At 33.6% G+C, this 24,821-nt stretch overlaps 2 protein-coding genes across 2 annotated transcripts in view; one reads left to right on the plus strand and one right to left on the minus strand.

Annotated features, from left to right (window-relative positions):
- Nucleotides 1-24,821, minus strand: part of LOC132564042 (anaphase-promoting complex subunit 4-like) — an 87,277-nt gene that overhangs the window by 19,325 nt on the left and 43,131 nt on the right. The gene's annotated exons all lie outside the window — the stretch shown is intronic.
- On the plus strand, nucleotides 617-24,059 carry LOC132564058 (uncharacterized). The gene is made up of 3 exons (XM_060228790.1): nucleotides 617-965; nucleotides 19,899-20,442; nucleotides 23,724-24,059. Exons 1-3 carry the CDS (start codon nucleotides 903-905, stop codon nucleotides 23,921-23,923), a joined length of 807 nt encoding a protein of 268 aa, XP_060084773.1. The 5' UTR covers nucleotides 617-902; the 3' UTR covers nucleotides 23,924-24,059.

Consider the following 24,821-nt stretch of genomic DNA (forward strand, 5'->3'; position numbering starts at 1 on the left):
TGGCTAATCCCTTCCAAACTTGCCTGTCAATCTCAGCGCATTTACACCATGAATGACTGTATTCAATACTGCTCCAGCTTTGACTGTGTTTACGCTCTCAAACTCAGTGTCACGCCCCCTTTATGCTGTGTACCTGTGCTAACTATTCTTTGACGCCTAACTGACCTTACCTATATACCTACCTGTATATACAAGTATATTACAAAGGGTTATATCTACGCTATATATATCATACATCCAGGAGTTTCTAAGGAAGAATATTTTATAGAGATCTCTCAACAAATTGACAATCATCAACTTATGCGTGGAACTTTAAAATTTTAATTTAAATAGACAGTGTTGATTCCATTTGACACAAATTGTGGCGTTGGACTTCAAACTGATCCCGTAGAGTGAGCGCTGTTTATGCGGAGCCAGAGGGAGCTGATATCGTTTGCTATCTAATCTAAAGCTGTTTGTAAGGAGGCCTCACCGTGGATGTTTGGGAAGACAGATAATTGAGAACTGGTGACCCAACACTGTGGTGTGACTGTCCATGTGCTCCGATGTCTGGGAGCATATGAACGACTATTAGATAGCGACTATTAGATAGCGTGTTTTATAACCTTCACTGAAACTACAGCATGCAGTGGTGAATTTTCAAATTTGTGCATTTTCAGAGGTGGAAAACAGAACATGCTCATTATACATCTGTGTTCTTTTATCATTGGAAGCTCATTTTTTATGTGAAATATTCCATGTGAAATGTCAGGTGTATTTTAACTCCAGGTACACTGACAGCAAAACATGACAAATTAAGAAATTATCTTAAAGTGAATTTCATGTGGAAATACACATACAACAGTACATGTGTATGAGATGTCTTCAACAAGCTAGTTTGTGCCAGTATAAATAACAACGATATGGTCAGCTGTATTTTGCTGGTGTCCTTACTTTGGACACTCTTTGTTGATGTCACTGCGAAGGTAAGCATTCTTAATAAGCTGTCTTGGACAGGAAAAAAAAAGGTGAAAAAATCTTGAGAAATTAAAATATACAATTTCTTCCTATTGTGTAAAGTTCTGAAATGCAAAAATCTCGCTGATATTCGATACAAGATGTCTAATTTAGTCTTTTTATCAATCGAGAGCACGATTCTTAGATCATTGACACTTAAACATGCATGGCAGAGTTCTGGGACACAATATGTGACTGAATTAAGAGCACAGATCCCGACAAACACCGACAGCGTTTCCTCCAGTCTACAAAAACTTTGTGTCTTTTTCATGCTTGTCTACTGAGTCAATAAGGGATTCGATAATATCTCTAACAAGCCAGTCTCCATTTACCATCCATCACGTGTTAAACATGCACAAAAAAGGTGATTTTTTTTTTTTGCTATGAATTGGGTGATCTTACACAGGAAGTGCTCTTCAAATTGTATCCGTGCATTGTGGTCTTATTTTGTGACATCTTTAGCTGAATTTAAATAGATTCTGAGTTTGGGGCAGCAATGTCATTGGTTTATTTGAACACACCAGGTATATATTTTAGCTGGAATAAATTCAGAGAGCCACTCATTACAGTCTCCCAGGAAAACTACCAATATTTTGAAAGCTGTCTTTACATTCTTGAAAATACTTTGAAAAAGGAACCTGTCTATAGTGATGTGAAAAGGAACTATTATACTGCTTTTGTTCAGATTGCACAGGTTGTTGGATTAAATCACTAACAGCTACATCATATAGCAAGGGTTCATGTAATCATACTGTTTATAGTTAGGACCATATATGACAATGGTTTAAATTTCAAACTGTTTATTTTATACAGATGTGTCAATACAACAAAGACACAAAATCATTGACAACTAATGCTGATGAAAAATTCGTTTTAAATTGTACATTGCTTGTCTTATTGGACAAATGAATGTTATAGATTTAATCTGTACTCCATGATCAATATGGTCAAGAATGGTCAAATGTATATCGCACCTTACTGACACACCTGTCAATTTAAACACGTCTGCATACCTGTGATTAACAAGTAGTCCACCTTTGTATTTTACAGGTATAAATCTATAATGCCTATATTACATACACAGGCACTCCAGTATCCCAGAAATCTGTTCCTATCAAGAATCCTAAACACACTTTAAGTGATATCAACTCTTATATACAAAGTCAACCTATATATATATATCAACAAACTCCATTCAAATTTATTTATTCAATAAACTCCGCTATGAATATACATATCTGCCGACAGACTTACTGGTTGCTTAATGTCGTGTCAGTGTGAATTTGATACCTGAGTCCTACAGGGCAACAAATGCCCTTGAAACTTGACAGTCGTAATTGGCCATTTAACACACAGAAGGTCGCAAAATTTTAAATGTGGATATTGAGTGTACAGTTCTTGACAACTATCAATTAAAATAACTGATAATACTCTCTCATTAACCAGTTTCTTCTTTTTCACCAATCAAAGAAAATTCTTCCCACTTTTCTAACAAAGATTAATGTTTTAATATAACTAGTGAAGACACCAAAATATTTAGACATTTACCGTAACTTCAAAATATAACTGACACCGTGTTTATATCACCGTCTGCTTAAGGTATCATTACCCACTATTGTGAATAGCTCAAAACCAGTCAAAACAGTTGACATGAAAAATGTTTTATACTGGTACAATATGATGAAATACCTAAATGCATATTTTTGTATGAATTAACACAAGAGGGACAGATTATCATTTCTTAATTATATATTTGAATATAAAACACAAAACACAATTATCAAACATTCTTATGGATAATATATTGCAGTTTTTACCTAAATACATTTGACATCCCCCCACCTTCAACCATCCAAATCCCCCCCCCCCTCCCTACTCTAAATCCCCCTTATAAGGTGTCACAGATGTAATTAACCATGTCAGGTTTCTCAAGGTGAAGTTATTTATCTACAGTTGATAATGAAAAGTCTGTTGCATTTCAGCTTGAATCACACTTTTCATGAAACATAATAATGAGCTTCTTCAGAATGCAAAAAATATTATGAATAAAAAAAACAAGTTTGAAATTCCTTTAGGTTGTAAATATGAAATCTTATCCCTCTATCATTACTCATAACTCATCAAAACAAACTGAATCCTGACTAAACAAGTCTGGGGGTGGGCTTATTACAGGACAATAAGCCCTGGGGGCAAACATTAAAAACCTGATTCAATAAGTCAGGCTTAAAGTGAAATAGAGAACAGTAGTTCTAATATAACATAGGTGGGCTTATTACCAGGCATGGGCTTGCTGTTGTACAAATAACACAGGTTTCACCATGCATTATACAGTCAGGATAAGAGGGTTTCCAGATCGAAATTTATGGTATAAAATGTAATATGAAAAATCAATGACTGTCAAAAATGGACACTTCTGAGGTTTAAGCAATATGTTACTGAACCAAATGATGTTCAGATACAGAAATATTATACATTATTGAAGGTTTACCAATTTTTCCATACCAAAGAGTGGATTCTACAATCACTCCAGAGCCATAAAACAATGCATTTCTGTGATGATCTTTTCCCACATTTTTCAAACTAGCTTGTCAAGTTTCGTTAACAGCGATCATGAATTAGATAATGAAATTAAACAAATCACCTTATTCCTAAATGGGCTAAATGAAGCCATTTCTCGATATTGAATATAATTGTCTGTAATAAAGCAGCAGAATAGCAGCACACCCTTATGTGCCTGAAAGACAATGAATTTTCTCTGAATCAATAATTCCCATGTGTGAAAACAAAAGTGTCGAAAAATTAACTCCAACAGAAAAATGAAACCTTTTATTGACAGCTACACTTCTGAACCATAATTCCATCTTCCCACAGACATTATATTAAAACTTGCTGTTCGTAAAATAATAGTAATAAAAAAACTAAAAATCAGCGTGAGAAAGTCGGCTTCAATAACATTTGAACAAACCTCCGTTCCTTTGGGGATTCGGCTCAAATTTACATCACTTTGCATCAGGAATAGAAAAAAAAATCATTCATGCATCCAAGAGTAGATCTGGGTTCAGATGTCACTGATCTATCATCCTTGTGTCAAATCTTATTACAAAGAAACTGGTCAAGATCTTACAGCACATCTAAAATTACCTTCAATGCTAAAGACTTCTGACAAGGGAGAGTAGATTAGATTTTCTGATTAAATGAAACAGATACCAGGGATAAAGTCTATCTAAGAAACGTTTCATTCTTCAGAGATTTAGTTTTTTATCTTGATTTCAAACATCTTGCAATTTTGATTTTTATAAAAGAATATCTGAAAAAAAAATCTATCTTTCTTGAAAAGAAGTTTTCGAAATAACATAATACATTGTTAAGAGAGATCTTATAGAGCTCAGGTCATGGCTGGGTGGACACTGCACTTAAGTAAATGTACAAAAAAGGGACAGGATCTATCAAAAAGTTGCTGAATTAATGATCAAGTTTTAAAAACACATATTAGGTATCACTGTGTTACATATCAACATTTTCTGCACTGAATAAAAACATGAGAAAACGATTAGAAAATTCACACCTGAACATAAAAAGGTGAGAAATTTGAGAACTTGAATAATGGGTTACGATAGTTTTATATCTTTCAATTGCCTGCATATAATCATATATTCCTGTTATAGTATCTAATTGAAAGTGATGATAGATATTATCATTTACCTGAGTTTTAAGCAAGTTCAGTCAATAATGAAAAAGGAAATTTCAAGAAATATCGAAAGTCACCTAAAATCTTACATTATGAAAAAGGTTTTAATAAACTGACTAGGACCTCTTCCAGAGTGGCTGATAGGAAGAGGTGTCACGAGGTTTGAAACACACTAGCAGCAATTAGACACTATTGTAGTGTACCTCTAGTCTATTTAGTTGTAAAAACATGTATCTGCATATTGGGAAGCAAACAAGCAGTTGACTGTTATCCTTCTTCTAAGAATACTGCGAAAACTCTTAAAAATCTCTTACTGTCCTGTAAACAATGGAATATACAATTATATTTGTGTCCTTGGAAATTTTGCAGAACAATCACGTAAAACACAAATACAACGCATTGAAGCTGATGTGTTGTGGCATTATCCCTATGACACTGTAATTACGATCTGGGAAAAAAGGGCAGAACAATAATGACAATTTGGTAAACTCATCCAAATTTCATTGCATTGAACTTAAAGTGTCAGACAACCGTCGCAGAAATTGTTTCAAATTAAAACTGGCAGACATACTAAATGTCTGCTGCTACACATTGGTTATAATACTGAATGTCTGGACAGAACAACAACCAGACAATCTGTTGTAGAAGTTAATTCAATAAGACTGATTCGTTAAGTCAGAAACAAAGAAACATTGGACCCATTATTTCATCAGGATTCTTTGTGTAATAATACATGAGACAAATAATTGCTTTCCCAAATTTTTTTTTTTTAAAACGATACTTTGAAATCCTGTCATATTGATTAGTTTCTGTAAATAGACTTTGAAAAAATAGTTAAAAAAATCTTGCATCACCTTTTTTTGTCAAATATTAAGTCAGCTCCCTCAAAGCACTGAGAAGTTAGCATTCTACTGACTTCAGTGAACTCATATAGGACACCATTATTCCAATATTTGATTTTGTGTTATGTTTGCTAGTGATATAGCCTATCACAATATTAACATAGGTTAGACTACCAGAGAAATAGGAAGAATTTGGACACAGAATAACAATAGGACAGCTTAAAGAAAAAGACTGTAAAAATATTTGCCAAAGGCCAGCCCACAGAACATTGGGGTTAAGCTGTTTCATGGTTGATAAGTGACTTACCTGTAGTTGTGTGTATTCTACGGCTTACCTGGCCGTCAACATACCTGTCCTCATTATCTATCTTTAACTATGGCCAGTAATTAAATCTTGTCAGCTTAACAAAGTTTTTGAAAATTTTATGTTTTTTATGAGAAAACTTTGACAATTGAAATTCGTATTCACCAAACACAAAATTTCTCTTGCAAAAATTGGTAAACTATGACCTAGAAATTTGTATCCTTGTATACAAAAGTTTTTCTGAATTTTTTTTTCATCTGTTATATACATATACATATACATAGTTAAATTCTTCTTTTTTTCTGATTTTTTTTTTTATCTTATGGATTTTAAGTTGTTGAAGATCAATTAAAAATGCTGTAAATTAATCAATCTTCTTTAGTTTCACAACTTTAATATATTCCAATACAACTTGCCTTCCTTGTAGGCTTGTATGCTGTTCACAATCTCTTTACTGATAGCTTGGCAACAAACTTGTAAAATTCAGCTATGAATGAGATCCATTGATAATGACCTTTAAACTTCAGGTCAAAGGTCAGATAACAGAAGTCACCCATTGAACTAGGAGTTTTATCGTAAAAATCCAAAGTGAACTCTTTCACAACCATTACGATAGCTTGTACTGTTCTCCAGCGTAAGGCAGAGCGCCCATGAAAAGATAAAACTTAATTACACACCTCCAGGGAATAGAGATCCCATTTTGTTCTGGCCTCCCAGTTGTCACACAAACGCATTCTGATGGTGGGAAAATTTGTTTAATCTCAATTTGTAGAAAATCTGTCTCACCGATCTGAGTTTTACCAACAAACAGGATGGCTACGATACCCGTGTAATGTGACTAATGCATTTATCAAATTGCTATCTGTAAAACTGTAGAGTTCAGTTAGACAATAAAATATGCTATAAACATTTAATATATTGTAATATCAATTTGATATTTTGTTGAATATTTCAATTAAACACTCTTTTCAAATAAGCAAAGAGAGAGACAAGTTTATTTTCACTTACATCTAAAATAAATGCAAATCACTTGGATATTTGCAATCTATATTTTTCCTTACATCCAACCCTACGTTCGGAAAAACTTAAGGCTCAAAATTGAAACAAAAGGCCATAACTCTGTATATTGTCATATTTGAGAAGCCACACTTACTCCAATTGAAACCTGTATTCCCCTCAGTGATGTACGATGTTATGTAGGTTAATAAAATCAGACAATGACCTCAACTAATGTACATAACTGTATGATGTAAGTTGCAGATGGATACTACAATACGTTGCACCATGTGACCTAATTAGCCCCAGTGTCTCTAATTGCAATTTTTTTTAAAGGGCAATGACCAGCTCTTTTTGATTAAGCATTCTCAGACAAAGATGAAACATTGACTGCAGGAACACTAGATGAAAAGGGGCACAAGGGAAATGTACTTTTCATATTTCCAAGACCACAAAATCTATATCACGTTTGGAAATAAAAATTCAATTATAGAATTATTACATGATGATCAATATGTATATATCCTTTTTAGTGAGGTGAAAAGTCTTTTGATATCAAGATCTGAGAATATTTATAGGAGGAAAAACGGACATATACCGTTAAGGGAAATCGATACTAAAGCAGACTACAGATGGGATGTTAAATATTCAACAGCACAATGCCACTATTTCTGCAAAAAACCACAACAAGTTTGTTTTAAAAGACAAAATGTAGACATTGTTCTTTTCTCTACAGAACAGAATTGTAGAACTTACCTTTTCTAATATTCAAATAACTAAAACGATATTCAAAATGTACATTTACTTTACTGAATGTGTCAATGATGCAAAGGTAATTAGTTAAATGATAAGTAGAAATATCCTACAGAGATAACTCTAATATATATCAGGAATAAAACATTAAGGTAGTATATACCCTTAAGAAAACAGCATAAATATTTTGCTTTATATTATTTTTTATGGTGAGGTTTATGGCCCCATGTAAGCTCAGGGTCATTCTGAGGCAGATTTCCTTGTAGTAGCTGGTGGCTAGCTCACTGAAAATCATATGGAAGGCCCATCACAAACCATCCATGTAATCAGGATAAATTGTAATGTACAATGACAAAACCATGACAGCTCATGACGACAAACATTGACCACAAAAATTGATATATTCTGTAAATTAAGTAAAGTCTAGACCTTCACCTTTTATCAAGTATATACCAAAACCATAAACACATACCTATATTTAATCCAAACATATTAAGTTGGTCAAGAGAGTTTAACAAATGGACTAAAATATCTTTAATCTCTTAAGACCCCAGTGTTAAAACTTTAAACATGACCAGCAGACAAAACAATTGCCAACAATCCCAGGTCACCATGAGGTCTATATGACAGAGTTATTTCAATGTTGTAATATCAGATTTTGTTGGTATCATTCACATTTGATGAACCAGATAAAAAAGAGCACACCTTGGGCTATCATACAGTATTATCTGTACTAGGGTGTTTAAAAGATCAAATAACCCTTTCACCAAATCTAAAATTCCTGATATTATTAAAGTGAACCAATTTCCTGGGTTTAAATAAACATTAGGTATGGATAAAACATTTTGTCAGTACAGAACAAACTTTTATATGATGCCCTTGTCATTTTCACAAACCCTTCCTAGTTGTTTTACTCTTTTTCTATTCTATCTCTCCTTCTCCTTCCCATCTCCCTATCCTTCCCTCTTTCCATTTCTATATACTCAACTCTATCTTCCCAACTCCTTATCCTCCTCACCTACACACTACCCAAAAATCCCAATACCTTATACCAATCCCCTTTAACCAATCCCACTAACATATTCCTCTTCCTTCCCCCCCCACTGCCCTTTCCTTCCCACCTCCTTGGCCCCCCCTTTTCTCCTTTCCAGACCATCTGACTCAAAACGCCGTAGCCCAAACCCCTAAACCCTATACCAGTCCCCTTGATCCCAGGTAACTCACTCACCCATCCCTTATCCTTATTGTCGTTTTCCCCTACCGATCTCCTTTCCCTTCAATTCCATTTTTTCCTTTTTCCTCACCTTACCCTCCTAACCCTCCCCCACCAACCAAATTCCCCTCTTCTTCCTTTTTGCCTTTCCCTCCCCGCCTCTACTTAACGGCCAATTCACTTCCCTTCTGTTCCTTTTACAACTTCCTTTTCTAGAGAACATTATACCAACTTCTTGTCCACTTTAATTTAAATTCAAAACACAATGAAGGCATTATCCACATTTCTCCATAACATTACCATAACATTTAAAATTTACTTATTTTTTTTCTCATACATCATTACGCAGAACATGTGTTGTATGCTAAATGCATTTGTCAATATGCCTCAAAAGGAAAAAGTAATTAAATTTCAATCCTTCACTTATTATTGAACAAAAACAAATTAAATCAAATCTTAACACTGTGATAAGAGACATGATGTAAATCACTCTACAGGACAAACAATCTATTTCAATATCAAAATATGACAATCATTTTTGACATGATTCACTCCCCAGAAAAAGCGAGATTATATTTCAATTAAGTGGGGTGCACTTTATAAAAATACCACCAAGTTATATATAAGTTGGTGGTATATACAATTACCGAGTTCTCAATCTCTAATTTCAAATCTTAAATTACTCTGTCCCTAATATTGACACCATGGGGGATCCAACCATTTTTATTTCATCAAATGACAAAGCTTTATCTTCATATTATTATGAAAGACTTTCAACAAGGTTCATTTTGTTTTTTTTTTTTTAATTTAGAAAAAAAAAATTGTTTGTCCATTATTTCTGACTTACCATATGAAAGTGTATTATGGGATGGAAGCTGAAAACAGTGCAATCACTTCTGCACTTCATGACCTTATTTGTACAATACACAAGTATTTCATACCCTGGTACAGTATATATTGGGTCAAGTTATCAACTAATAAAGATTCTGATCTCTAGGTCAATGTGTCCAGTTCAGGCCATCCTGACCACCCACTGGTGACCCTACTTATCAATACTTAGTGGTCAGTTGGTCAGCTTCTGCTTGGTATCTTACCTGTGGTCAAGTGGATCTCTATTTATTCAAGCCAAATTCAAAGGGTCACTTTTGAACTTTTGAGTCTCATCATGTAAATTCATAAACTTTTGATGTGAAGGGCACAATGTCTAAACTTTGGTATTATCAAGTATTAGGACATATTTCTTCTCCCTTACAGGCATTCTCAAACACTGTAAAGTCTAGGTGGAAAGTTCAGGGTAAATCTGTATATGGAAACAGTATATCTGAGGGTGAATTGGTACTTGAAAACTGTGTATTTGAGGTAAACCAGGACTTGGAAACAGTATTTAGACTAGTCATATGATGAAGTATAATCAGAATATTAGTCACTATGCTTAGCTCTGCCTGTAAGGGCTTCAATAAACTTTGAAATGGTACAAGTTCTTCTTTTTATCTAATGGGCTTATACTTAAATGATTGCACACAAACTTTTACACAGCCTTTACTCAATATTGATGGAAATTAAAAGAATGATTTGGAAGTAAAAACAAAGACATGATTGAAAGTGAAATGGGCTTTGATGATGGAGATGATATTTGTAAACTTATACACAGATAAACATGTCAACAATGCTTTATGTAGATTTCTCTATTCTTCACAGAGATTTGGAAAACACACACATTAAACCTATCAAGTCAGATTCGCAGAGGTCTGACAAGTTCATACCTAATACCCAACTATGTCTAATTCTGATGTTTATATAAACACACCATTCACGATGAAAGGACCACAAGAACCAAATATATATAATCTATTTTGGGGAAAAGAATAACTTCGAATCAATAAAATTGTGTTGGTTTGAAGAAAATCGATGACATTGACTTCGCTCAACTTTGTGAAGATTCTTGTTTTTGCTCAGAGTTGTTTGCATTAGGTTTTACACCACTTTCAAGAGCTTCAATGACTTTGATCTTTCTCAACAAGGCTTTTATTACATATCTATCAATGAATGCTGTGACCCAGATTCTCCTTTCAGACCTTATGTAACATTTCAATATGAAGAGGATTTTTCTATCTCCTATATTGACAATGAGGTGGGGACATTTCAGGTTAGGTAACAGTTTTTTCACAGCAAAAGGTCTAGAGTAAATCATTTTGACTGAACCCAACCTTTCACTTTTGAATAAAAAAATCGTCGATAACTTTACTTTGTTGTCATCAGCTTGCATTGCAACTCCATTTAACAAAAATGTTTTCCATCAAAACATTTTACGATAAAACTTTGGTACAAGATTTTTCCAAGAAGATTGTATGAATATGTTAAAAGTCACATAAAATCCTTTCTAAATACGTGGGCTTTTTTTTAAACACATTGATTTAACCTTAAATTTCCTTTGTGAATTTTTGTTTTTCCGTGGCTATAGAAAAGCAATGCATCAAAATTTTATGCTAAGTGTTAGAAAGGAAACAGCTATTTCCTACAGCAGTTCAATCATGAGGCAAGCTGATGTATATGTGATGGCAATCAAAATCAAAAGGAAATCCTCAATCACATACTATTTTGTTGATTATGAAGAAGTAGGAAAGTGGACCTAGGGCATAGACAGGTAACCAGCATACAGCTGCTAGTCAGGAGGAAAGGGGGGGGGGTATACAAGGCATACAAATAAAAGAGAGGGACAGAAAGAATTGGAAATCAGGGGATAAACACAGGAGGGACCCCATGGATAGATAAAGGGACAAAAAAGCAACAAGGACTTTCTAATTTAGTTTTTGATCAAAGTGGGACTATCCCCCAACCAAGTAGATGCCTAACTTGTCAAATTTTCCATTTAAAACCTTACACAATTATATTAACGCCAATTTAAATTCCTTCCAGCGATAACATTTCTGTGACTGATATTTTCAATGGGTGGCTTCCTACAATTTGGCGTTGATAACTTAAAGCTAAACCACTCTATCTTCCTTCCCTTTCACAACATTTTTAAATCAACAAGTCCTTTCATTTTTTTCCTCTATGTGTCTATCAACGGAATTCTATAGGGTAGGTATGCAAAAATACCTTTTCTAGGGGCAAAGGTTGCTAATTGAAAAACTACCGCTTCTATAAAAAAGAAAAGGTCATTTGAAAAATGAGTAGGCTCGTAAAATTTACTTTTTATGACATAGGTACCCGTAACCTATATACAGATAGGTATTTAAATAATACGGGTAAATAGAACTTATATGCAGGCTGATATATTTCTACAACAGGTGTTTCACTAGTACTGTGTCAATGCTTTTTCACTAAAATCAATCTTGAGTACTCTTTACGAGCTGTAATAATAAAAAAATAATTTCATTTTGATTCATGTCAAGGAAATGGTTTATGAACTTCTAAAATTGATATTATATGTTTTTAAAAAAGGACTTTCTGAGCTCATAATACTTAACTTTTGCTTGAACCTTAAGTACATTAAAAACTACGGTACATGTCGAAGTTTTTACAAGGCTAGAACTTAATCTTACTGATTCATCTAGAGCTAGTCTACAATACAGCAAAGGTGAAAATTCTTTACAAAGTGTAAGTAGAGGTTCATATTTTCGTATATAATTTCTTCTCATATAATTTTACAAGAACTGAAAAATATTTCAAAACACAGATTTCCTGATGTGGTTTTTTTTGGTTCAAGTATTGTCAACATGTTTTGACCCCAGGCAGTCATTCTCAGACATGAAAAGAACTGAAATTGTATCTGAATGCCTGAATTTCACTTCAACATTTTCATTTCAGACACTCTAAATACCAGTAAAAGAGATTCTGTTTTTAATACAATTCATCTTAACACATATTAAAAACATAATGACTGACATTATCTTGCCATTTCTAACTTGTTGACTCTGTGTTAATACATTGTATAAATTTTATGTTCAGAACTCAATACTGTAACTTGTTCATGTATAAAATTATTCATCAAAAATTTTGGCATGGTTTAAATAATGTATTGAAATTTGACACCTTTTATATAGCTTGTACCAAGTTATGAATAAAGTGACAGATTACATATACCTTATGTATATCAATATCTAGTAAACTGTTATATAAATCAGGACACACAGCATTTTGTCCCTATACTACATATATTGTTTTAAGACTTCTGATGTTAAATTAATATGTTAGGTGTTTGAAATCTTAAATTTTATCCCATGAGGATTAAGTTTCAATGTTTAATTAAACAGAAATTTCTTTTATAATTGACCGTGACAAAACAATGTATATAAAAATATCCGTTGGAACGTCATTAATTTTTTTTTTATTGTTACATGTTTTGGATACACTAAAATAACAAACATATGCATTAAGTACATGTATATATATGTCATTTCCAACTTCCCCATTGTCTCCAATTATAATTTCTTGTTACTAGATCTGCTTGTGGTTCTTATCGACATTAGATTACATGTTGTTTTATTAAACAAAATTATCATAAAACTATTGTATGCAAATTAGGACCGCTTGTTTCTGGTCAACACTTAATTCAGGCAAAGACAAATGTTAATCTTCGAAACACGATTTCACAGACGCCAAAGTCCTGCTCCATTGTCTACTCAATCAAGATAATAATTCCTTATCGCTCGGTACAATAAACAATGGCCGCAGCACGCGCTTTTGAAACAATAGGTATTGTAGGTTGAGCTGGCTGTGTAATTGTTGGAATAATACTGTTTAAGTATTCTAAAAACAATACTTATCAAAATGGAAGACAATCGTTGTCTCTTGAAACAATTAAAATGATTCCCTCCCAAAGATCATGAGAAATTTTCCCAAGACATTGCTGGGGATCTCTTAAGTTAATTCCCAATTAAAATGTGCGCACTGGATCATTTAAATACATGCATTTCTATTGTGTTTAGTAAATACTTGATTAAGATACTTCATTTTCCATTGTTCTATGGAAATCATTATTTTCTACCTGTATAAACAGGTAAAAAGATGTCAGGTTACAAATTTATGGCCTGAAGTTAGGTCAACTTAAGCTCCTGACAAACTTCAACCCCTAATGCTATCATGACAGTCATATAAATGGCAGACGACACTCTTGCGAACAAAAAAAACTCAGATAAGAGTACACTAGAAAGAATTATGCCTGTCAAAATTACATATGACAAAACTATTCTGACAAATGTAATTGATGAGAAAAACTGTGTTCACATGTGTATTTATAGTCCCCAAACAATAGCACCAGTCAATTACACTCACAATTTATCCTATGCTTCCTGCCCTTCAAATCACTCAACCTTACCTTAAAATTCAGATATATTTTGATATTTTGTTCTTGAGCAATAACATTTCTCATCATTGAAACATGATATTTCTCATCAGTTGTACTTCTTTTCCATCAAGTTTTACAATATTCTAAAAAAATGAATCTCAAATTTTCTCCAGAATATTATCATTATTTAAAAATTATTCCAGTTAAAATTCCATAAATCCATCAGTCTTGGAATTTTCCTTTTTTACCCCTTATCTGCAATGGCTTTCACTCACAAGTTGATTTTTTATTTAAATAAATGAGTTTCTTGGATGATTTATGTAAATAAATATTCATCAATATGAAAAGCCTTTCACAGAAGTCCTTGCAATTCACTAAAGTGTGAACACATAGTCATTTAGAATCAAACTGCGAGAAAATCCCATTCAGTCATATAGTTAACTAAGCGACCCCTTAATAATCATGTTTTGATTTGGGTCAATCTTTTTTTTCTTTATCAAATGCATGTCTTTTATATATGAATACAAAAAAACCCGCCACATCATTAGGAAAATAAGTGTGCTCTCACAATTTTCGATGTGGTGATTATAAGGATTTGTTGACAATGATAATAGGTTTTCCTTGTATACAAATGATATTTACTGGCTAAATGGGATGTCATTATGGATGGTAACACATTGCGATAAATATCAACATCAATTTCTAAAAGAGGAAAACATCACATGAAGCAGATGTGACCACTATTCAATGTAATTCACTTCTGTGTTTCCGTGAAAACTGATTTCTAAAAGATGTTAAAAAAGAATGTCTAAAGTGAGGATTAAATTTACACATCCTTACATGACAGCAAAGTCTAAACTGAGACAGGGTCAGATGTCAAATCTGTTTTCAGTTAAAATCATTGGTACTAATTAAAGAGATAAATTATGCACAAGTTATACCGCATGGCTTTGTGATGATCTGACTCCACCAGCAGATCACAAAGGATGATTTTCAGTCATCAATTAATGGCCGATAAAATTACCTTAGCGATCAGTCAATAAGAAACTGGACAATGGTCAGCGAATGACCACTGGTCTGTCAGATGAGGTCAAAATGAAGCAACGGCTAGATTCTTTATTCATAACGCTTTGTAATCATGTCAGTTATGAGATGAGATTAAAATTGGACGTAGTTACCCTTTGGACGCTGAAACGGAGAACTTTATTGTCTTTTCGCATCACTCTTGAAGTCTCATATTTTTGAATGACCACACAGCTTATTAAAACCGTCCACAGTTACCAAACAATGGTCAAAGAATTTTTTTGGGGGGGAAATTGACCATAGCTATTGAACAATGCTCAAGTATCTTTTTGAAATTGACCACAGTTACCAAACAATGGACATGAACTGGTCACAACAAACACAGCTGACAAGATAATCGGGCGTATGGTCATTTTGGCATCGGTCAATTTAACAATGTACATGTCTCTCTTTCTCTATTTCTTCATCCACTTCAAAGGTCAGTGTCCCAAAAAAGCATGAAAAAATTATCCATTTACGAAAAAAGAATGGGTAAATATAGTAACAAAAAGTGATAAATTGTGTCCTGTCTTTCAAACATGAGGCTTGAACAATAACAATGTCTGATGCATGCTTTCTCACCCATATGTTCTCCAGAGCAGTCAGTGACCCTCAGAGTCACCTCACAAAATCGTTTAAATCACATCCTTACAAAAATCTTATCATTTTACTGTATAACTGGATGTCACTTAAGTCAGGTATCTGTAAAGTAAGGTTTCACTATATTACTGACTATTGTTAAAGTCAGATGTCAGTATGGAAATACCGGTTTTACAGTATCCATCATTGGTCCAGACATGATTGTTCCATTATTTCAGCAGCTGTTCATCAACATTTAACACTATGTACATCTTATGAAAATATGAAAATTTGACCGATAAATCAAACGGTAAACATCGGCTTTAGGAGTTAATCATAAACACATGGATTATGATAATCTGGATCAGGATATTGTGGTGTATCGCTAATACCATTGTTAAAACTCGAACTTCTCTATGAAAGTTATGGAGATTAATGCCGTTCTTTGACTCCTGTATCAGTTTGGTTACCTATAACCCTATCCTAATCCTCTCATTTTAGACCTGTATCTTTACCTATATAGTTTATCTGTCAATAAGCCCATGCCTGGTAATAAGCCCACCCATATTTATTACTAATCACCACAATTACAAGCAAAAGAGGATTCATTGTCTTCTAATAAGCCCATCCCCTAAATTTGTCCTCTGGTCAAATTTGGGCAATACCACATGCATAGCAAATATTTATTTTCAATGAACACATATAAAGATGAATCTGCAGCAAAACATTCAATCTAGCAAGATTATATATATATATATATGTTTTATATGAAAACATCTCATCAGTTCCTAGTTATACATTGTTAAAAAAATGCAAATTGTAAAAATTCAGGAAATCTACATTTCATAAACTGAAAATTGATTATAACACGGATTGCTTGGGTCTGCATACATATAATACATTGCATCACAGCGACAAAAATCTTGAATTCCAATTTCATCGAAACCCACGAAAGCATGCTGACAAAAAGGCCACTTCCTGTCGGATGTACCACACTGTGCCGTTTTTACACAACAGGTATTTAGATCTCTGTACCGCTCTGATAAACAACTCAGATGGGTGTGATGGGTGAATATTGAGAGTCTCCCCTGTAACCATCCTACAGGTATCAAAAGGTTGTTTGAGTGGAGATGAATGGGAAGAAGACGCATATTTATGCAAATGAAATCGCGTAATAGTGAGTGTATCACTCACAAAAAGTGACAGAGACTTTATTGAAGTTCTCATTATCCAGCTCAGTCAACCAAAGACGTACACACATACACACTGAATTTTCAATTTTAAAATGCGTCACGTCTAGCATAACAGATTCCCATTTATATATAGAGAGCGTATTCTGACATGAGTTATATAACACATGATTGACATGTAAAGTCTGTCTGCTAATTGTTATCCTCTCATTTATAGCAAAGGTAAACCACATACCTTTAATCTTAAATTGCGATAAGTTTGGATAAAATTTTCTATTCTGGTAAACAAGGTTAAATACCCTACAGGAGAGTATTCTATGTAATGAAGTTAAAGTGTAGCTGAATTTAGTGCTTTCAAATCTGCATTCTTTTACCATAACCAACAAAACAAACTTTATAAAAATATATTTTGTGATACATAAAAATGATATTTTTGAAATTTTAACAAATTTTTACTCTAATTGAATTGTTATACCCACAAACTATTAAACAGCAACCAATGTCATCACAGAAAAATTCCTAGTGGACATAATTCTTAGCAATATTTAAAGTTTTGAAAATAGAAAAATCAAATCACCACTAAAATAAGTCTGTGTGCAGTATGTAACAGTGTTTGAGTTCTGTGGTACACCAAAGGCAATAACTGACTAGGCCTGTAGACCTTGTGGTCATCTAGTCACCAGTGTAAACAATATCACAGACACAGTACCAGTTACTTCTCTGGTCAAACTTCAGCTTGACCGACTGAATTTTATTTGAATGGTCAGATCTGATCCATCAACCTAAGTATTACAAGGAGTTACAGCACAGTCTATTTGACCAGTGGTCAAGCGGATAAATGTTTGGACAAAATCTGTAGTCCATCACCTTGTCTACCTTGACCGACAACAATGACAATTATCTGGTTCTGAAATTTATTTCAAATGTCATTGCTTCCACATCACATGCACTGTTGGATTGTAAATCCCGAAAAGTTTAACACAACTCTATCAGATTTTATTTCTCAATCTCAAATTATCAAAAACATCTTTGCAAAGTTGATACCTAATTGCTGAACATTTGAATAAATACTTTCATACTTAGAGTTTGCCACTGAAGCCATTATGATGTAGGAACTTGTCTAATAGATACAATTCACATCAAAACATTGTTCTTATCACACTAATTTATCATTTTCTATAAAGTTTTAGTCTATGGGTTAAGTCACTAAACTGAATTTATTTCTTTTTATCTTCCTATAGATTTAAGGGATTACAGCTTTAATTGAAAAAAAAATCTGATTTTGTATAAAATTTTACCCTCAGGGCATTTCCTGAGATTTACTAACCCTTTTCATCTCATACAAAGATTTTGTCATGTAATGTATGATTTTTAACATACTTTCTTTATCTAGATAAGAAAATAAAATTGTCCAAGTGAGTCTTGAATGATTAAATCAATCAAGTTAAATTAATTCTTAAAATTTTATTTGATATTAAAGTGAAAAACATTCTTTAATTTTTTATAAAAAGGTTCAAAGTTTGATAAGTATATACCTTAAGTTGATCAAGTTCAATGACTGGATGTCGTTTTTAATGTGATACATGTCGTTTTAAAAGGGCGTTAAGAGTTAACGAGTTATCTGTCTACCTGTCGTGAGCCTGCCAGGTAAAAACCACACACTGTTTACCAAGTGAACAGTTTTGGTATCTTGCTCTTTGGAAGTTAAATCTACCTGAAACACCCTATAAAAAATTCTAACAAGATACAGTGCAGAAATTATTTATTCATAAAACCCACACAGGACTTTTAAAACATATAACTTTATTCAAAGAAGATACCTGAAAAAACTGCATTAAATCAGACAGCGCTCTATATCAGAAGCAATAACTTCCCTGCCATTTTGATATGATGATCACGGTTAATGATTTTCAGGTCAGGTTTCGTCGGGATTTTGCTCCTAATCTAGAGAAAGGGATACCTCCCCTAACAAAAGGATGAAAGTATAATACTAAAATATTGGCAGATCCCAAGACCAGATTATAGCACCTGCTTTAGAAATCTATCCAAACTATTGTGAATTTACCGCCGTATCATAATCCTCACCGATTTAATCGCAAATTGAAGTCTCTGGTCTTGACAATAGGAGGCAGGTAATCACGGCCCGAATGATATATCAGTACCCCTATTACCCTGATAAAAGTGACCAGATTCCAAATAGTAGATTGTCTTCATCAAAAGCCATCCTGATGCACTTTTGATAGTGTCATTTCATGAGCTTGCTATAAAACTGTTGTGAATTTTAATGTCAGATTCGAGACAGGTACAATATGAAATGGACACCTGTAAGATAAACAGTACGGCTGAATACTGATGGCGATTTCTCGCTACAGTCTTTTCACAACACCTGAACATATGTTTCAATATTTTCAAAGCCGCGATAGATTTGAATCTACCGGTATAATTTTCCAATGATATATTTATATTCTCTAATCGTGACTATAATAAAAGATTGGTGGACCAGCATCGTGACCTAAACCGAGTCGTAAAATATGATCAAAAGCACAAAGATACCAGCATGATTCTTACAGGCTACATATCTTTGTGCACCTGAAATTTCAGACAAATTTCATGTTTTAATGCTACACTCCTTTCAAGGGTCCTTTATGACCTTCCAGATTTACTAAATATTTAGCCATGTTTTTTTTTTAATTTTACAAATATATTTACTTCAGACAATTTTTGATTTACACAAAGAATCTGTTTACATTTAATTTGAAATCTACACTTCAATCTTTTTATACCCCAGCCATTTCATGGACAAGGCATATAACATTACCCTTGTCTATCATTCTGTGACGATTTTTCAAAATTTCAATGAAAAGAAAAACTCTCAAGGAAAAAAAACTATTAAATGAAAACCTCCTTATGTTTCGTATGCAAATACAAAGTTCAACAATATTTTGTGAAACAGTGTTTAATGTTTTCATTTCTGTTTCATTTTAGTTGACCTTGCCTCCTTTCCAATCCTTGAAGGAAAATTATCCGGGATATTTTCATCATGGCGGCCGTTTTCACAATCACCGTCTAATAGATATCATTGGATGTTATCAGGAGTTATCTCGCCATGACACATCAATCACCTCCCTTCATCATGACACGAGTGCATTGCGATTGTCATATGCATTTAATCGTATTGGTGGACAACATTCTCTTGGACCAGCTTACATTCATTTATCCAAATATGGTACGGACAGCGTGTTAGGTAATGATGGACTGCAGTATATATATCATCCAATAGCCTATGGACCATACCTAGCGGACAAATATGGCTATCCAAATGTGTCGAAATTACATCAACTTGATCCCATCACAACGAAGAAAAATTTCTATGGAAAACAAGGGATTCTTCGAGTGATTACATACAAGAAGAAACATGCCAATTTACCACTAGGACATGTGGCATTGTGGGATTGTGATCATTTTCATCAAACCAAAGATTTCATTGCAGATCACACTTTAATTACAGTGGAATTCTGGGAAACACCAGGTAAAGCATGTTCCTAATGAAATGAAATCTAAGTTCATTATATTGAAATACCATCTGTAATATCATTTGCCTGAATTTTCTATCAACCACCCCCCACCCTCCCTTCAAAGAAAGAATCCATGCATTCCTCTCTTTACTTTATATCAGATGGTGTTTCATTATAATATATTTATCATGCAATGCAATTACCCCTGGGGATAACACATGACCTCTGATTAAAGTTAGGGAGTGGGCTTATTACAAGACATGGACCTACATCCAGACAATTACTAAATCAGACGAACTGTCTCTGCCTTTTGTTCAGGCATCGTTTAAATGAAGCTCTCTTTTGACCGCCTACTCTAGTAATCCTTCTGACCTCCAATGTACATAATCATATTCACCTTCACCATATGTTCTTAAAATAACAGATCATCAACTTCAATGAAAATACCTTCCAAGCTATAAACAAACCAACTTTCAGAGCAGATGGGCAGAGCTGAACATAAAAGAGTTCCGATAGTCAACACCAATACTCCAAAGTTTCTGTAAATACAAATATTCATTTAAAAAGCCTTAAAGACCAGAAAATAGTAAAGGTCAATAAGAAGCTTGTAATGACCAAGCCCAATATTGGTACAACTAATGGTTAAGCTATTAGACAAACATTTTGATGATACAGATAAATAAAGTTACATAACAGATATGTGCTAATCAAATTAAGTCAGAATACTGTAAACAATGCATTATATGATGATTTAGGACTAATGGCTTCACAGCAAAATCATTCTAAGGCAATATCATCGATTAGACAATAGAAAATAAATTCTCAAACCAAACTTCATAATCCAAGGAAATAATTACAGTGATTCGTGATTTTAAGACAAGGTTCCCATTACTTGATTTGTTACAGCTGAGTGCAATTTTTTTTATTTTTGTTGACCATTGGTATTTTACCATTGTTAACTTAATTAACGAAAACAAGCAAACAAAAAAAGTTTTAGTCTGAAAGCAAACAGTTTCATATTCTCTAAAACCACAAAATTGAAAAAAACTATTGTATTTTCATGTTTTGAAATATAATATCTTTCAGTACATCTCATTACTTGGTCAACGTGATATTGGGTATGTAAACAAGCTTACATAGCCTTCATCAAAATAATGAAATATGTTATTTTATCCGATAAAAACATCAGCCATGTTGTCAGCCATGTTGGGTCAGACATTGCCAGTATGAAGCTGAAAGGGATTTCCTTTCTGGTAACAGCTTGTGACCTAGATAACACTGAGTCCTCAAATATCAATAATGTGGCTATTCAAATCCAGTTAAACATTCGTTTTAGTGAAGTCATTTCTGTCACGTTCTGTCGTAAATTTTATGTCACGATCATTGTGACATCTTGTGAGAATTAAGAAGTAGTGACTCTTTAAAAAATTTCAACAAAAATGATCGCAAAATCTAATCCTTTTTTAATTACAAAAATAAAGATATTACGATGAAATTTTTTCAAGGATACTTTAATACTTTAATAGATAAACACAGCACAGTTGTTCTGTAATAAGCCCATCCCTATTGATCAGTAAAATTACAATTTAAATCTGCTCCATGGTCCTGTAATAGAGCCACCCATTGACTAAGAGCAAGACCTGTTGGTCCCCAGCAGACCACTTGCAAATGTGTAAAGGGGCCACTTTCTAGTTAACGTAATATTAGAATGAAGTCTATCAACACAGGTTTGATGGTATGAAATATTTCCTAAACTTTCCCCTCCATAAAACCATGGTCTTACTAATTTAAAATGTTTGAAAGTATATATAATGACCGTGTTCCCAGGCGGAGCGATATCTCTGGTTGGGATTGCTGGTCACCGAAGGATCATACCTTGTCCACTAGGAGATGTATTTGTTTTTGCTTGTTTTTGTTTGCCTAGGGCCTCGTTATCTGTCCGACCAGAAGTGGGTAGGGTTGTTTAGTAGTTAAACACCCAACACCAGACCTACTGACTCATAAAAATCTAAACTAAGCCATTTAATTGTGGGTTTTAACAGTACTTTGTAAAAAAAAATGAAAATATCTGCCACAGAAATCAATTCTTATCAATTTTATCAAAATGATCAGGTTTCTTTCAAATGCTAATTTAAGCAAATCTCATTTTGAAAGCAAAGAGTCTGAAATCTCCACTGCTGATTCATGATGATGAAAGCAGCTTTTAAATTCAACGATTTTTACCTAAATTATATCATCGGTCTAAGAAAGCACCATCCCACTAGATTCCATACGAATGATGTCAACCATTGATAACAACTGCGGTAGATATATTTTTGTTTCGTGACACACCCGTCCTTTCGATCCCGCCAACAATCTGGAACTCTGGCATTCCCGCAATCTCTGCTGATATTGTCAATAACGGCTTTCCTGTGTCATTCTTTTGTGAATAATTTCATATTAATAAATATGACCATGTTTTTGTAATCCTTAAAAGATCTGAAGAGCTCCCCTGCTAACAAAACTGCGGCAAAACTGCAAACTATCTCATCTATTGCTATAATGAATTCCAGTGTTGATATCAAACATATCGCATGAAATAGTTTTCCCATGATGAACGGCTCAGTGAAAAACAATGAATGGGTCTACTTATCAGTATCAAGACATGTTTTTCACAGTGTCATATAATTTTGTTACATCATGGCAGTTTCTCGATTCTACATTCTCTCACGCCCTCTTTTCTCTCTTTGATAATACATTAGTTTTCATATCACCCACCTGAAAGAAAGAAAGAACGAAGCAAGAAAGAAGCAAGCAAAAAAGAAAATTTTAAAAACAAAAAGTGTGATGATGTTACTTTAAGATTTGAGCTAAAAACTATATATACAAGGGCAATAACTTCTGTTTATGAAACAAGGGGACATTACTGTATACCAGGTATTGTCAAACACACCTTACAGGCTACCTATAAAATAGAAATCATAGTAATTGAACTTCTATATAAAGGTCATGTTTTTTGCTCCCTTGAGTGGTCGTTAGAGACGGGGTTGAATGTATATACAGTGGAATCTGTCTCAACCAGACACCTTTGGGACTGAATAATTTGGCCAGTTTGTAGAGAGTTCTGAATTGTAGAATGTCCATTATTACAATATTATTGGAATTGGGACTTAATTATTTGACTGGATTAGGTAGATATCTGGATTGCACAGAATACAGTTTAGACAGAGTATAAAAAAGAAATTAAAGAATTTGTTGCAAGCATCACAAGTTTTCCTGTGTTAGATTTAACAATTGATTTTTGTTGTTATTTCAGATTCTGACTGTTCTCATTTGTCATCACGTAGTGACACTAATTCCTGGAACAGGGGACAAAATACACAACACCAAAGAGCTCCGAACCTCAGCACACTATTAAAAATGCCATATCCTGTTGCCTCCGATTCTATAAAAAATCAGCAAGCAGACAATGAACATTTACGGCACTCTCGACACAAAGGAATTATGGGAAACTAGCACCTGTGTGATGTCACATAACCGTCATTCTAGTCATAGGTGATTATCATCTTCGTAAACTTTTTATATAATCCGTCTGGCATTTAAGTCGGACAAGGCTGTCCTCGTTTGTGACTCAGTACAAATTACAGGGTACACATGCATTCTGTGTGAATGGGTCGACCAAGACCGATTTACAAATAAAACTGTGCTATAAATACAACACTTAAGGAACTAGCTACAGTTGAGTGCTATTATGTCAGAAAATACAATGTGATATTTATTATGTCTACAGCTGAAGTCTTCATCAACATTTAAAAGAGAAGAAGACAAAACCTGACAAATCAAACAAAATCATTTGCATAATCATCAACCAATCAAGTGCTGATGTCAAGACACATGAACCAATGATGTGCTGACAGTTCAACAGGATGATCTGTGATTGAAGGTTAAATGTCAAGATGGAGAGACCGACCAATCAGAATTGACATTAGCTGACAATTTTTAGATGAGTGACAAATCAAAAAAATTTCAGCTCATATGTATTGTATCATTGAATAAACCAAATCAATTTTTATTAATCACCATGATTTGATTTAGTGAAATTGTTTTAAATTAAAACATCGAAATATGCAGCATTTCCGATGTAATCATATGTATCCTTCCCTCAACCAAAATTCTAAAGTGGACTGCTCCAATACAAAGAAGGAAGAGTTTACTTGAGAAAATTAGGGAAAAGAAGAAATGGGTAAAGGATTGCTCAAAACCTTATCTGCATTTAATTCTTTGATAAATATATATATGTAATTAATTAAATTTATGACTCTGAAATTGGTTCAAATGTTGAGGAAAACAATCAAAATTCATTGAAAACTCCACAGAATAGATTAATCAATATAAGGACTATCACATCTATCAA

The sequence above is a fragment of the Ylistrum balloti genome, unplaced genomic scaffold, assembly GCF_031769215.1.
Source record: "Ylistrum balloti isolate Yb309-2 unplaced genomic scaffold, AGI_CSIRO_Ybal_v1 Utg369678, whole genome shotgun sequence".
Classification (NCBI taxonomy): domain Eukaryota; kingdom Metazoa; phylum Mollusca; class Bivalvia; order Pectinida; family Pectinidae; genus Ylistrum; species Ylistrum balloti.

Bases quoted from the DNA above. Each gene is read 5' to 3' on its own strand.
- LOC132564058 (XM_060228790.1), top strand. From the start codon at position 903: ATGGTCAGCTGTATTTTGCTGGTGTCCTTACTTTGGACACTCTTTGTT. The intron at 966-19,898 runs GTAAGCATTCTT...GTTTCATTTTAG, and splicing joins TTGTTGATGTCACTGCGAAG to TTGACCTTGCCTCCTTTCCA. The intron at 20,443-23,723 runs GTAAAGCATGTT...TTGTTATTTCAG, and splicing joins GGAATTCTGGGAAACACCAG to ATTCTGACTGTTCTCATTTG.